We start from the raw sequence: 14,582 nt of genomic DNA, 5'->3' as shown, positions 1-14,582 counted from the left end.
TTAACAAGGCCAATGATGTGGCTATAATGACGTACCTTGTACACGAGCAAACTGAATTTTATTACCTCTGTTCTGATGCTTGTTCTAGCATTGATGCGGTCTGGCTGAGATTCAAATTCCATGTCATGCATTGTATGCGGAACTCTGTTCCAATGGTATTCAAATCAAATCAAAAACACAATCCGTGGATCACACGTGAAATAATTTATACTAAACGCAAAATCAAGAGGTTGCAAAAACTAACAAAAACTAGAATGTTCCAGGCTACCGTTCTATACTAAACTCACTTACTAGATCACTTAAGGACCAGGTGCGTAACGCGAAACAGAAGTTCTGCGGGTCCACATTGAATGAGTTTATTAAAAAATCTCCTCACAAATTCTGGAAGCATATGAACACAAAAATGCCTAATCGACCTTCACCAGACGGTCGAGACCAAGCAAGAGCTGATGATTTCAACTATTATTTTCATTCGGTTTTTACGGTCGATAATGGCACTGTGAACATAAATGCTTCTTTATATGATCAGGATATGCAATTGTTAGGCACGCCTTCTTCATCAGAAGCTGGCATTCTGTTGCTGCTTCTAGGCATCAATGAAAAAGAAAAAAATTCCGCCATATCCACGAAGTGAATGATGATGAGTGGGCGAAGCTCCGGAGGTAAACCTGGTAAACCATGAATCCTCTGTACATTTTGCCCACTCGATTTTATTACATCGCTCCCCCTAGCATACGTCGCCGCACTAAATCGAACGATTGCCTTCAACCAATGACACGCGTCATATGTGACATCATTCCTATTTTATAAGATCTCGCGTCTTTCATCAACTACAAGTACCGCTTTCTAGTTTATAACATCTTGCATCTTTTCATCATCAGCTACAAATACCACCATCTAGTAAACACTACAAGAACTAAACGAGAGGTGGCTACATACAGGAGACGGTACCGCCATCTAATGAACACTGCAAGAACTAAACTAGAGGTGGCTACATACAGGGGACGGTACCGCCATCTAGTGAACACTGCAAGAACTAAACTAGAGGTGGCTACATACAGGCTACAGGGGACGCACAGCCCACGCCCTAAGGAGCTTCGCCCCTAAAAGAAGTAGCGGTCCAGACGGAACCCCAATGGCCTCTTTAAACGATATGCAGAAACAGTCAGTAAATATCTTTATTTGATATACTCCAAATCACTGGCAGACGGCTGCATTCCACCTGAATGGAAAATTGCCAAAACTACTCCAATATTTAAATCAGGTAATGCCGCTAATCCTTCTAATTATAGGCCTATTTCGATCACCTGCACTAATAGCAAAATTCTCGAACATATCGTATTAAAATTTCTAGTTAGTTTTATTGAATCAAACAAGATTCTGCATTCCGACCAGCATGGCTTTAGGTCAGGACTATCTACAGTTACACAGCTCGTCGAAACACTTCACGACCTGTCTCTCGGCATAAATGAACGTATTAAAACTGATGTAATTTTTCTCTATTTCTCGAAGGCGTTCGACCGTGTCTCACACCCTAAACTATTACTTAAACTTAATCACTTGTTAGGCAATGGCCCCATCTTCCAATAGATAACTAATTACTTAACTGACCGTCACCAATACGTGCAGCATGGTATCCACACCTCTGACCTAGCTCCGGTGTTGTCAGGCATTCCGCAGGGGTCTGTACTAGCTCCAGTTTCATTTCTAATATAGATAAATGACATAACTAACTACACAGACGTTTAACTCAGACTCTTTGCAGACGACTGTATGCTCTACAATGAAATACATCATCACGATGATCAGGTGAAGAGTAATTCACTAAACAAAATAGCTCAGCGGTGCGCTGATTGGCAAATGACTATAAACATTGACAAAACTGTATTTATGTCCATTACCAACAAGGTGTCTAAGTTTGATTTTCAATACCATTTTAATAATGTGCCACTACGAAGAGTTAACCAGTACACATACCTTGATTGCGTCTGATCTTAGTTGTGCCTGATCTTAGTTGGACAGAGCACGTGCGTCAAGTGTGCAAAAAAGCGACGAGCATAATTTTTATTAAACGGGCCGTGTCTTTCGCCACACTTTAAACGAAGCTTCTTGCTTACGTCACATTTGTCCGCCCGGTCTTAGAATATGCTAGTATTGTGTGGATCTCTCACACTGTGAATAATATCGCTATACTGGAAAGAGTTCAGCGGAATCTTCAACAGATACGGGTGCAATGACTCACCTGCTGCTCTATAACACCGTGCTGGTCTAGCCACCCTTGATAGTTGTGCAAAGGTTCTCCCGCTTAAATTTCTTTACTTTTACAGAGATCATTCCGCATAAACCCAGATCTCTACTTGAACTTTCGAGACACCAGACCGATGAGGCGAAGGCATGCATGGGAACTCCAAGAATACTCATTTAGTAATAATACTTTTTCTTATTCATTCTTCCCGTGCGTAATTCAAGAATGAAACACACTGAATCCAGTCATTACACAGCAGCCAACATTAGAGAAATTTATGAAACTAATTGAAGGTACTGACCTATTCTAATATGGTTAGCATGTACAGTGATCACCTGTGTTTTTCTTCTTTCTGTGCTTCGTTTCTTCTCGACCCCTGTTTCTTTGTTGATGTGCCATTGAAGTACTTTGTACTTGGTTATGGTACAAATAATTATGTATGCTTGTTCTATGCCGTACTGCTGTGTTCAGTGATTATATATTCTTTATTATTCTCATTTTTTTCATTTCAAACGTCAAAAGTTGTGACAGTGATGCTCACCCCTGTAATAATCCCCATGTGGGATTGACAGTATTCTGTAAATAAATAAAATAAATAAATTTTCTGTTTCATCGTCGCATAGATGCTGCCAGTGTGACTTGGGTGTTTTTTTCAGACAGAGTGTCAGGTCAAGTACAGAGATCTCTCTTGACGTGTCAGAGCCGTCAGCATGAACAGATGTGGCTAGCCGGCCAGCCAGTTCATTGCCCTCGATATCTCGGTGCGCAGGCACCCAGCACACCACTATGTTCCACTGGGATGAGTAAATAGAGCACAGCAGGGTATAGAGCCCCCAATACTACCACTAATATCATGTAAGCTTCTGCTGTGAATATGCTTGTTGTATTTGAATGCAGTATGCCAGCCTCTGACAGGGATGAGCCGACTGCTGCGTACGATATGCCAACATGAGACTTGGATTCATCTGTAAAGAATTCACGACAAAAATACTTGTGCTGTAGTTCAGGAAAGCCAGGCACGTGCTTCGCAACTTTTATAAAAGACAAATCACAGTTTATAAGCTGCCACGGCAGGATCTAGCTGCTCAACAGGAGCCATCAGCCAATATTTAAAAAGTGGAACGTTCAATTCCTTAGCTCTTACACGCAGAGAGTATGGCTCTCATTGCAGGACAGTTATGTCGTCTCGCACAAGAAGAACGCATACACTCGACCGTCTTGCAATTACCGACCGTCTCGGCCAGAGTCTTTTGTCTGACTCATCTGAGTCTATCTCGTCTTGGCCCCACAAAGAAAAGCTAGCCAGATCGTGTACAGCATAATATGCTGGATGTTTGTTGTTTTCGTTTACTTTTAGAAAGTATGTGAATGATTCTTTGTAACGGCAACGACCATTCGCTTGCTTCTACATTGTGGGAGTGCTAACACCCCCTGTAAAGTCGTTCGCAACTCTTGTATTGCGCATAGGCCACATTTAGGTTCCACAGCTACTGAGCAGTAGGCGGCGCAGCTTTTGCATGCAATCTTCATCGTCATCATGGTTAGCACGGTAGCGCCAGCAGTGATGCCTGGCAGTGAGGCTAGGTGGCCGAGCAGAAAAGATTGGCAAGACTTCCTGGCATGGGGCGGCTGGCTAGCGCTAATGGCGCCGCAGGCCGATTCCCGCAGGTCCGTCGTGGTGAGTCGAGCGTTCGCGAAGCCGCCTTCACGTTACCTTGTTTGTTGTTATGTTGATTGAGCGTATTGAAATATTGTATAAGGTTGTGTTTTAGCATGTCACTAGTGACATATGTGATTCAACTGACAATGTCGTCTATGTATAAGTAGTTGAATAAATGTCTGTTTGATTTGGGTCCGACCGCGTCTGCTGTGTCTGTGTGTTCCGAGAGCGGGCAGTCATACGAGACCCCCACAATGTCAAGGCTTTGTATTGGACTAGTCCTGAAGGTGCCTGTAGAAAGGCAGATGCCCAGGTGGTGAACTGGATCCAACGTCTTCAATGTGCTTGGCGTGGCGGACTGAGAGACAATAGCCCCATAGTCTATGCGTGTGAGGCTCTTGTATAGATTCATAGCGAATCTTCTGTCACTGCCACAATTTGTGTCCAACAAAACCTGTAGAATATTTATCAAGTTTTGTTGCACTTGTTTCTAATAACCCGATAAATATCATAAAGGTTTTGTTGGATCTGTTTCTAATATATTTGACAAGCAATAAAATGTTAGTTTCATGTTTAGTACGAGTTCTAGAAATTTTATGTTTCATTTTTACCGGCACACGATGGCCCTGCAGGTTAATATCGGCTTCGGGATGTGGGCCTCTCCTCCTAGACAATAGGCCGCAAGTGCTCTTTTGTGGGTTGAGGCTGAAGTCATTTTCGTCTGCCCATTTGGACACCTTATTGAGACTAAACTAAACCTGGCTTTAGTATTTTGCAAGGTTGGTTATCGTCTACGTATGTAGAGTAGAACATAGTCCATGGGATACAGAGATGCAAGAAATTCATTTTTTTAAAAAAAGCGCGCAGCTAAGCACACCACCCTGTGGTATTCCGGTTTACAGGACAAACGATCGTGACACCCAGTAGAACAATGAAAGTGCGGTCCGACAAGTAGCTCCCAATAAAGTTCAGTATTTTACCACGAACACCGAGTTCTGAGAGGTCTATCAGCATTTAAAATCGCCATGTGGTATTGTACGCTTTCTCCATGTCTAAAAACACAGTGAGAAAGGATTGCTTGCGAATGAAAATGTCCCTAATCTGTGTTTCAATCCGTACGAGACGATCAGTGAAGGACAATCTCTCACGAAAGTCCCATTGGTGTTGATCATGCAGGTTGAAGGAGATGTCTGGCGTGGCCAAGTTTGAGGAAGGCAGGGCAGCCTAGGCTGCTCCCATCATGGGCTCCAATAGTGGCAGCCTCAACCCGCTACGCGTGGCTAAGGATGCCAGCATTGGCTTGATGCCAATGTGGTGCTGGCATCCTTAGCACCATTTCGGCAAAAGATGTTTTCCCGACAAAGTGCAGCGAGACACGCTGTCTCCGCTCACGGAAACTGATGTGTGTGATTTTGGTGGTTAGAATTTCGTGTTTTTTTTTTTTTTTTTTCATGCTGCGCAGGACCTGGAATAAGCCGGGTGGCCACCGTCACAGTTTGGGCAGTGTACCTCGGCCTTGCAGTCATCTTCGGTGAAGTGTCCCATGGTGCCGCATTTTGCCAAAGTTAGCTGCCTTCAGCAAGTCTGGGAAGTGTGTCCAAATTACTGACATTTGAAACTGCGTCGCGGGTTTGGGATGTGTGGTCTGATGCGTAGTTTGAGGTAGCCAGTTTTCATTTCTTCTGGCAATGTGCATAAGGTGAATGCTAGAATTATATGCCGCGTTGGTAACTGCTGTCACAACAAACTTTTATGTGCTGAACTTGTACCCCACTCGGGTGTTTCCAACCAGTAAGAAGCTCATCATCAGACAGATATTTTAGGCCGTTGTCTGACAGGACATCGTTTGGTGAGCAGTGACGACTCGTCCTGAAGTGCTACAAGGTTTGCCAACTTTTCATACTGAGTCTTGTCCTGGACCGCCATCCCCACATTGAGGCCTTGTAGCCACCACTTCCGACAATCTCAGTGAGGCACCCGGACACGAATAATGGTGATATGTTTCGAGCCTTCTTGTCTCGCAATGAATAACATGGTACTTGGGGTACAAGTCTTGTTCTTTCAAAAATGACAGTGTGCTTACTTATATAGGTGTGCCCCCTCTTCTGAGGGCGATCAATAGAAAAAGGGTTTATTGTTCCCATGTGTTAGATGCAAAACGATGATAATTTGGGAGACTGGAGGGAAAAGACTGGCAAAGAAACAACAGCTACTTTAACTAAGCGATGTTTATTTAGGGTTGAGTAAACAAAACTCCTGGAGAGACGAGAATACGGCGTCTCTCCAGTTGCACAGACATCCCTCTTCTGCCTGCTCTCAGCACCAATGCACAGTCACGCTCCCGCGCTTACCACAAAGGGTTCACTTCGGTGTCACATTACAGCTCCGATCTCCAACCGGCCGGCTCGACTCGTGCGGTGGTTGTGGCCTGGCGCCATCTTTCGAGTTTCGTCTCGCACAGGAAGAACGCATACACTCGACCGTCCCGCAATTACCGACCGTCTCGGCCAGAGTCTTTTGTCTGACTCATCTGAGTCTATCTCGTCTTGGCCCCACAGCTCGAGACTGTCCAGTGGAGTTGTGCTGCTGCATGCGTTCCTCTCACGCCGTGCACTGAGCAGCCTCTCGATGCGATATCGGCCATCGGGTAGTTTTTCCATGATGCTATACGGTCCTCTGTATTTCTCCTCGATTGCCCACAATCTGTAGGCTCTCGCACAATCAATACAACATCTCCTGGTTCGTAAGTCGAACGTTTGTTGTTGGGTCTTGCCTGCTGTTTCATTTGGTCTTCACGAATGCTAGCTACCACAAACGAAAACCGACATGGGCGAAACCTTACGGGTTCTTTGGTTGTTATTTTGATCTTCATCTTCGCTGCATTGGTGAGACGAATCTCCAAGACGCTGTCAGCAAAACAGTTGTGGTACTCTTTGATGGGTCGATGGAGTCTCGCAAGGTGCTTGTGGTGACGCTTGGGCCCGTTTTGACGTTCACGGTCACCGTTGAACATGGTTGCAAGGCCCATCAACTTGATTCCACGTGCTGCATCGGCCTTTCATTGAAATAGCAGACTTCCGATGACGCAACCTGCTCGTTGGCTTGATTGATTGATTGATTGATTGATTGATATGTTCGGTTTAACGTCCCAAAACCACCATTTGATTATGAGAGACACCGTAGAGGAGGGCTCCGGAAATTTCGACCACCTGAGGTTCTTTAACTTGCACCCAAATCTGAGCATACGGGCCTACAACATTTCCACCTCCATCGGAAATGCAGCCGCCGCAGCCGGGATTCGTACCCGCGACCTGCGGGTCAGCAGCCAAGTACTTTAGCCACTAGACCACCGCGGCGGGGCCTGCTCGTTGGCTTGGATATTCTGTTGTTCCTGGTCCAAAATGTTCATTTCAGGAATGCAGGTCTTGTTTCCCGCATCTGCGTTCACAACGCAACATGCAAAAGCAATGGTCATGCCCCTCTTGGCACCTGGGTTGGTCTTCCACGAAAACATCGACATTGGTTTAGCTCCCTGTAACCGCATGGCTCGACAAATCCAGCGTAGTTTGGAACAACTGTCAACTCTTTGGCCCAAAGGCAGACCAGGCACCTCAGAAGATCTAGAATATTGATGGGCTGGAGTGTGTCATCACTTTCGTCCAGACTTTTCTTGTCTTCAAAATACGCACAGTGTTCCGTCACCTCACGACCGTAACGTGCTGTCGCTCGGTGATGGGCTGCCCCACGATGATAGGAATCGCCTGTGACTCATTTGGCACACACAACTAGCACGGAGACGTCAGCTATTAGTCAACTGTGAGGTTAGCGTTTGCCTCACCACACCGGCGCCACATATCCTGACCCATAGCCCCCGATGGTCAGCGGCTTCTCCATCACCCTGCATTTGTTCCCGACCCGATCAGCAACCTCATCCTGAATAGTGACACATTGACTGCTGAGGTCAACGTACACTCTTACTTCGTTCCCGTTAACTTTAGCCAGCATGAAGTACTTTTCGTTCGCCCCGTCCGCTGCATGAGTGTCGAGATCCACAAAGCATTGAAAGAGGCACGACTCACTTTGCCTTCCCCTGTAGTTCTGGGCTTTGTGTCCACTTCGGTTTCAAATGTTGCACCTCGTCCTCCGCTGCGGACTCGAGCAGTTGAGAGAGAGGTGACCGTACTTGTTACAGTTAAAACATTGCGGCCTTCCTTTCTCAAGCGAGGGGTTTCGGTACTCTGTTCGGAGAGTTCGGTCTCCCTCCTTGGTTCAGTTTCGTTAGTTTTATTTAGTCTCGCTCAAAGCCATTTTTCGCCGCTTGGTTTTCCTCGTTTTCATGGCCCACAAGATTTTGGAAGCCACTCGCTTCCGAATATTTTGAGTACCAGGAGCCACCTATTAAGACGCGCTCTTCGAGACACTAGAGGCAATGCAGAAGCTCCTCCGTAGAGTCGTACGTGCGAGTGCTGATGGCTCGAATGGTATCCTGATTGTTTAAGCCGGTGATCGAATATTCGATGCAAGCTTCTTCGCCGAGGTTAGAACAACATACTTTTGCCAATTTGTCATAACAGTGACAGTCGATAGGCCCACCTCGCTTGTAAATTCGGTCCTCCATTTCCCGGTAAAGCCTCTGCTTTCCTGCAGTCGTGAGGAAGGCACGCTTCAGCTCTACCTTTCACTCGGGCCAGGTTTTGTTAATAGACAGAGAGAGTCGTACCACATCATCTTTGCGAGTGCATGGCAACATGTTACTCTGTCTGTCCAGCGGTAGACTTCTGCTAGGTCGTCCACACATTGAATTCATGCACCAAATGGAAAGTCCGGCAAAGTTGGATCAAACAAAAAGACCAGGCGCGATGTCTTCCCTGGGCTAATTGCAGGCATGGCTGCTGTCTGTTGCGACTGGAGATGCGCGATCCCGTTGATGGTTTCCCTCACTGCTGCTTGTATGGTGGCTTTAAGGACTGCCGCCATGTCGAACGCTGGTCCAGGAGCTGTAGTGGTGCCGCTGGTGGAGGCGCTATTGGGGACGTCTCGGCAAGTGCTGCCTTCCCCGCTGTCAGTGCTTCACCATCTGCCATCTTCTTTGCTTGTCGGGGCCGTTGAAGATGTTCCCTTGCGAGTGACAGGCATGGTTGGGCTCGATGGATGACTTTGAGCGTACGCAATCCCACTTCTGAATTGTTAGATGCAAAATGATTATGATTCGGGAGACGGAAGGGAAAAGACTGGCAAAGAAACGACGATTATTATAACAAAATTACGTTTATTTAGGGTGAAGTAAACTGCTGGAGAGACGAGAATACAGTGCCTCTCCAGTTGCACAGCCGTCCCTCTTCCGAATGCTCTTGTCACTAACGCACAGTCACGCACCCGCGCTCACCACAGGGGCTTCACTTCGGTGTCACATTACAGCTCCAGCCTCCGGCTGGCCGGCTTGGTTTGGGTGGTGGTTGTGGCCTGCACCATCTTTCGAGTTCTGTCTCACACAAGAAGAGCGCAAACACGTGTAAAAAGTGATTGTTCGTCAACGGCGCCAACCGCCCACCACGGAGCCCAACAAAGGGATGGCAAAGCACATAAACGGGCCTGCACAAGCCCGGCAGTACGCCGTCACTATAACCTATTATGGTTTACCCACCCACTGCAAGCGCTCCCAAGGTAAAATCATGACACCAAGGAAGGATAACCCCACGAGGTTTACCCTTGCCGCCAGGAAACAAGGAAGTAAATAGAAGTTAGAAGACAGGAAAAGCCATATAAATGAGGAAAAATGAAGAGTTGAGAGATAGGAAAAGACTGCCGATTGCCCCTGGGTGGGTCAGCCTAGGGTTGTAGTCTATGTGAAGCTGGGGCCAAAGAGGTGTGTTGCCCCTGCCGAAGGGGGGCGGGGGCTAAAGGCCCAATTATCCGGAGTCGGCTCAACCCCTAGGATACCATTTCCCCAGACATGGCTAAGCCACACATGGCTAGGCGTAGGAGAAGGTCGTCCACACATGGAATTCATGCACCAAATGGAAAGTCCGGCGAAGTTGGATCAAACAAAAAGACCAGGCGCGATGTCTTCCCTGCGCCAACACCCCCGTTGGCTCGGGTCCGTGGTGATGCCACTCGCCAAATGCCTGCTTGGGAAGACGCCCTTGGTGGGGGTGGAGGGTGCCAAATTCAGGAATGAAATCAATCTTGTAAGAGGCAGTTCCATATAAGCAGCAATTCAGTTTAACAACTTTTTGTATACTCGGAGTATAGTGTAAACGCAGGTCCCATCATGGGCATCTTTTGTTTTATACAGATACTTCTGGCTCAGAAGTGGTATCATAGATACATGCATGAATCCAAATAGTACCACACAGACAGTACTTCACCTGCATAAACCAAAGGTAACTAAACATTTACATACACAAAATATATGTGTAAATTATTACATTAGACAAGGCCCCCACACTACCTGGCATCTGCACTTTAGCACTCCTACGCATAGTTATAATGTGACATCACAGACAGGTTCTCAGCGCTGGAGGCCCTAGGTCACTCTCATTAGAGAGTGTCAGTGCAGAGGAGGACATGGAGTCATTCTTTTGTGCTCTCCCCCACTTTCTTTAGCTTGTGAGTCGAGCCAAGGGGATACATAAAGGACTGCAAAGAGCACCGCCTCTAATCTGATGTCACCGTTTGACCTCACGCAGCATCTCAACCAGCTGGGGGCCCTAAGATGATGTGAATGTATAGGAACATGTTCTCTGCTTTCTAGACGTACACATAAACAGTCCCATGCGAGGCATACTCTTGTGCAGTATTTATGGATTCACTCGACTCCACGTGTGCACAAAGTTCTCATTGACTGACTGTGTTTCCTGTACATTCATTTATGAACAACACCTGACAAGGCACTGTACTTATTCTTCACTTGAAAGACAGCGAATGCTCTTTACATAGAAAGAATGCCTTTCAGACAGTGTAAAAAGCTATGGATATAAGATAGGTCTGTCATTTTTTACATCATTCTAGCATAACCTTCTGAAGCATGGATTCACTGCTAGAACAACGAAACATTACACAGACATTGGTAATAAATGAACAACACATGGTGCTTCTTATATTCCTGGTTGTCCAGTTGGCAATCGGTAAGTGAAATGAATACATAGATAAGTAGCTTGAAACTACCTGGAACCTTCCACTATGGCACCTCTTACAGCTCAAGTCGCTTTGGGACGTTAAAGCCGATACCGACCAACCATAAGACGCTAAACAAGGTGTTAGCAAGGGCCTGTCCTGCTTTCTGGCTAGTCAAAGTTACCACAGAAAAGGACAGCAGAGGTGAAAAAGAGTAAGCAAGCATGAGAATATCTACATTGTGGCTACTTCCCACAAGAAAGGATGTTTACCTTTGAGTTGCTGCTGTTCAACCAGGCAACCAGACCATCAATGACAGCGCCCATTTCTGTGCAGTCCACAAGATTCAGTGGGTCGTCCAGGTAAGAAAGCAGAGTGGCGCCCAGCTGCAGCCGCTTCTTGGTGTCCTGGCTGCTTAGCTGGGGCACAAACTGCTCCAGGCCCACGACCAGTGCCATCTTCTCAGGCCTGGGGGCTGTCACCAGCCCCACGTTGTTGTACCCCTGCCCTGCATTTTTTTAACAAAATAAGTTTTGATTCAGTTCATGACCCATGACCTGCCTTACTTTCTAGTCAACCTGAAATACTGAGCTTGACACCTTTCTTGTTACAGGTGCATACATTTCAACAAGCAGGCTCATCTTCTTCAAGACTGCAACTGGTTCAAATACGAGTCCCCTAATCAAAACAATGGCTCCAGATTCTTCACTGCTTCTAGTTTCCATGTTCTCCCAAACTTCTAGCTTGTTCAACCTAAGTAGTGAGATTTCAAGTGCAAACAAACAAGGAGCACTAAACTCTACAGCAAGCAAAAGACCCACAACCATATAAAAATTGTTGTAAAGATACGAGAGTGGAAGCCTTATCGAGTTGGTTTTAGCTCGTGACACAGCACGCAAACAACAAAAAATAACAAGACAACAAGTGAGCACTGTTCTTTGTAATTTAGTAAAAATAGTCATTGTAGTCAGTGAGAGCTACACATGTAGATGCACCACTATGAATAACCTAAAGACAGAACTTTGCTTTAGCACACTAAGATTTTCAATTTGCCAGCAACAATCATTTTAAATAATTTAAGGTGCTAACTGCAGAACAGGACTGCCATTTAACAGTAGTGTCATATGTTCCAAATACATGCTAGTGGTGTTATCCAGCCACAGCCAGGTGATCCCGTTGATAACATAGATATAACATCACTCTAACCACTCATAAAGCACTGAAAACATTATTGCAAAATAGCAGCCAGGTGGAGAGACATATTTTTATCCACTATACAATACATACCAGTATGAAGCAAAGAAAGCAACACAATCATTCAGTTTTCATTCGTCTCCGCTATTCAGTAAATTCTACGAAGTTACATCATTAAAATCAAGTCATAGTGACACGTTAAACAAGCTTTGACAATGCAAACATCATGTTACGACTGCAGAGTAACATATAAGAGTTGTCACACGCGTAATTCGAACACATGTTATATGCAGTTTGGCCGCACAGACAATGCCACAGCTTCCAAAGTCATTTGCTCTATCTCTACAGTTGAGCTCAAGTTTTGGGTTAAGAGTTGCTGCACTAAAACATGCCATTTGGGTGATGTTTCATCAACTGAATGTCCACAATAGTTTGTGCTAGGCACTGAAAACACCATCTGTCTGATTTAGATCCACTGCAGGACTATACAAGCAGCTTCAAATTACAACCGTGCAGACACAACCTATCAAGTTAGGATATTATAACTGCGTCGTGCACTATTCAATAAGCCCAAGTACATAGCTTCTTGCTTCCCGCAGCAGCTGTGTCAACGTAGCCTGAAGTGGCGACAACAGGCAATCGCCCAAGGAATAGTTTACAAAATATTTCACGCGCACTCTCAAAAGCAATGTCTTGCCTGTCAAACCGAATGACCTGCCCAAGCACTTTCAGTGGCATGCATACTGGATCAGCAGCAGAAATGCAGCAAGTAAATCGCTACTGCTCACCGAATTAATAGCTTTTTAATTCTAAAAAATTACCAGTAAAGCTTCGGTATTCGCAGATTGTAACAAATAATTTTAATACAGTATCTACACAAAAAATCCATTGATTTCTAGAGCACATCTGCTTTGCATGTTAATTAATGAAACCTAGTGACACATTGTTTGGGCACAACTATGGGCAGTGCAAAAAATAAGGAATAAATCAATTCAGTGCATAAAAAGAAAGTTGTACCCTCGTTCAGTAGTACTGGGATGTATAATGAACCCAAAAATTGAGCATTACCCAGCTCAGAGCTTTTTTTTTCCTTGTTGCATTTAAGCACTGCTTCCAGCCTCATTCCACAGCCAACACCTGTCCACATAGATATTGAAGTTTGTTTTAGGCCCCTGACAACTGTGCGACCGTTACAGCTGTCAACGACACAGGAAACAAAAGGCAGCGAAAATTCACAGCCTCACTCAACGACCTTCTCCCACTTCCATCACAAAAGCAAACAATCCCGTTTACCTGCCACGTTCACGGCGCGCTTGACAACCGAAAATAAGCTTGCTAATATCTTTCACACACGAAAAGCATGGAATGAAGTAACCCACGCGCCTTGGTAATCTGAGGGCAATATTTATTAAAATACCAGCATTAGCACGTTTTCACAGTTCTCAAGCAGGGCCCTACCAGCGATGAACCACTTTTTTTTTTTTAATGTTGTTTCTCTCTCTCGTCAAGTGGTGCGACATTCCGTGCCACTCATCCTCAACAAAGTGAGCACAATATCTGGCGCAGCCTTCTGTCGTGTGCGAGCTTAATGATTTCTACAACAATGACACCTGCCCCTCCGGCAGGTGGGAAGAGATCGAGACAATTGGCCACTTTGTGCACGCCCATCGCTTCACCTCAGGTGGGGCAAGCCCTCTCGGTGAGGCCCAGCACAAAGTATACACGGGCGTGACAGCCGCGTCCGTGACCCACATCGTATACGCGAAAACCAACCGTATCAACAGCGGCGCGTCAACGTTAAGCTTCTCCTTCCCTTCAAGACAACAACGCCGGCAGATGCGGAAGTGCGTGCACAATCGGCAAGTCCGCCGCGGAACACTCGGAGGCTGCTTCCGCGCGAGATAGTCGCCTCCGCACGCTTACGTGACGTCGAGCGGCGGGCCCTGCCTTACTTGGGAGTTTCGCTCATGGCCAAGCCCCGCTACTTTATGCGTGACTTGCCGTGTGGGCAAAGCGGTCGACGCCGCGCTCGCCAAGAAGCGCGTCTCCTGAAACCACAACCTGTTGTCACCCAAGGGGACAGATGCACTTTCGCGAGAAGCGCGCACGAACCACGGCAAGTGAGCTTGCTTGCGGGCCTCGTGTACGCAAACGCACCGATTCAAGGCATGCGCCAGGAGAGGTGCTTTCTGCGTAGCAGATTTGTTTTCTTCTGGCTCGCGAACTTTTTTCAAGCTCCTTGGCGTGAGATTTGTACGCAAGCGCAACGAGATGAGACTGGGCGGCGTTTCGCTCGTTGCCAAGTGCGGACACGTTGGTCTAGTCCTATGCAAATAAGACTGCAAGCTACAATACTAATGATGCACA

The 14,582-nt window shown here is 46.1% G+C and overlaps 1 protein-coding gene across 8 annotated transcripts in view; it reads right to left on the bottom strand.

The window, feature by feature from the left end:
* Positions 1-14,582, bottom strand: part of LOC119171618 (CLIP-associating protein 1-B) — a 274,680-nt gene that overhangs the window by 259,255 nt on the left and 843 nt on the right. For all 8 annotated transcript variants that reach the window (XM_037422393.2, XM_037422396.2, XM_075892178.1 and 5 more), the window contains exon 2: positions 11,294-11,529. In XM_037422393.2, the coding sequence (XP_037278290.2) occupies positions 11,294-11,479 (186 nt within the window). In that variant the 5' untranslated portion in view covers positions 11,480-11,529. The remainder of the gene's footprint in view (positions 1-11,293; positions 11,530-14,582) is intronic.

Source organism: Rhipicephalus microplus, chromosome 4 (assembly GCF_043290135.1).
Source record: "Rhipicephalus microplus isolate Deutch F79 chromosome 4, USDA_Rmic, whole genome shotgun sequence".
In the NCBI taxonomy this organism is placed as follows: Eukaryota; Metazoa; Arthropoda; class Arachnida; order Ixodida; family Ixodidae; genus Rhipicephalus; species Rhipicephalus microplus.
Note: the sequence above shows the minus strand (reverse complement) of the source record. Positions and strands in the feature narration are given on the sequence as shown.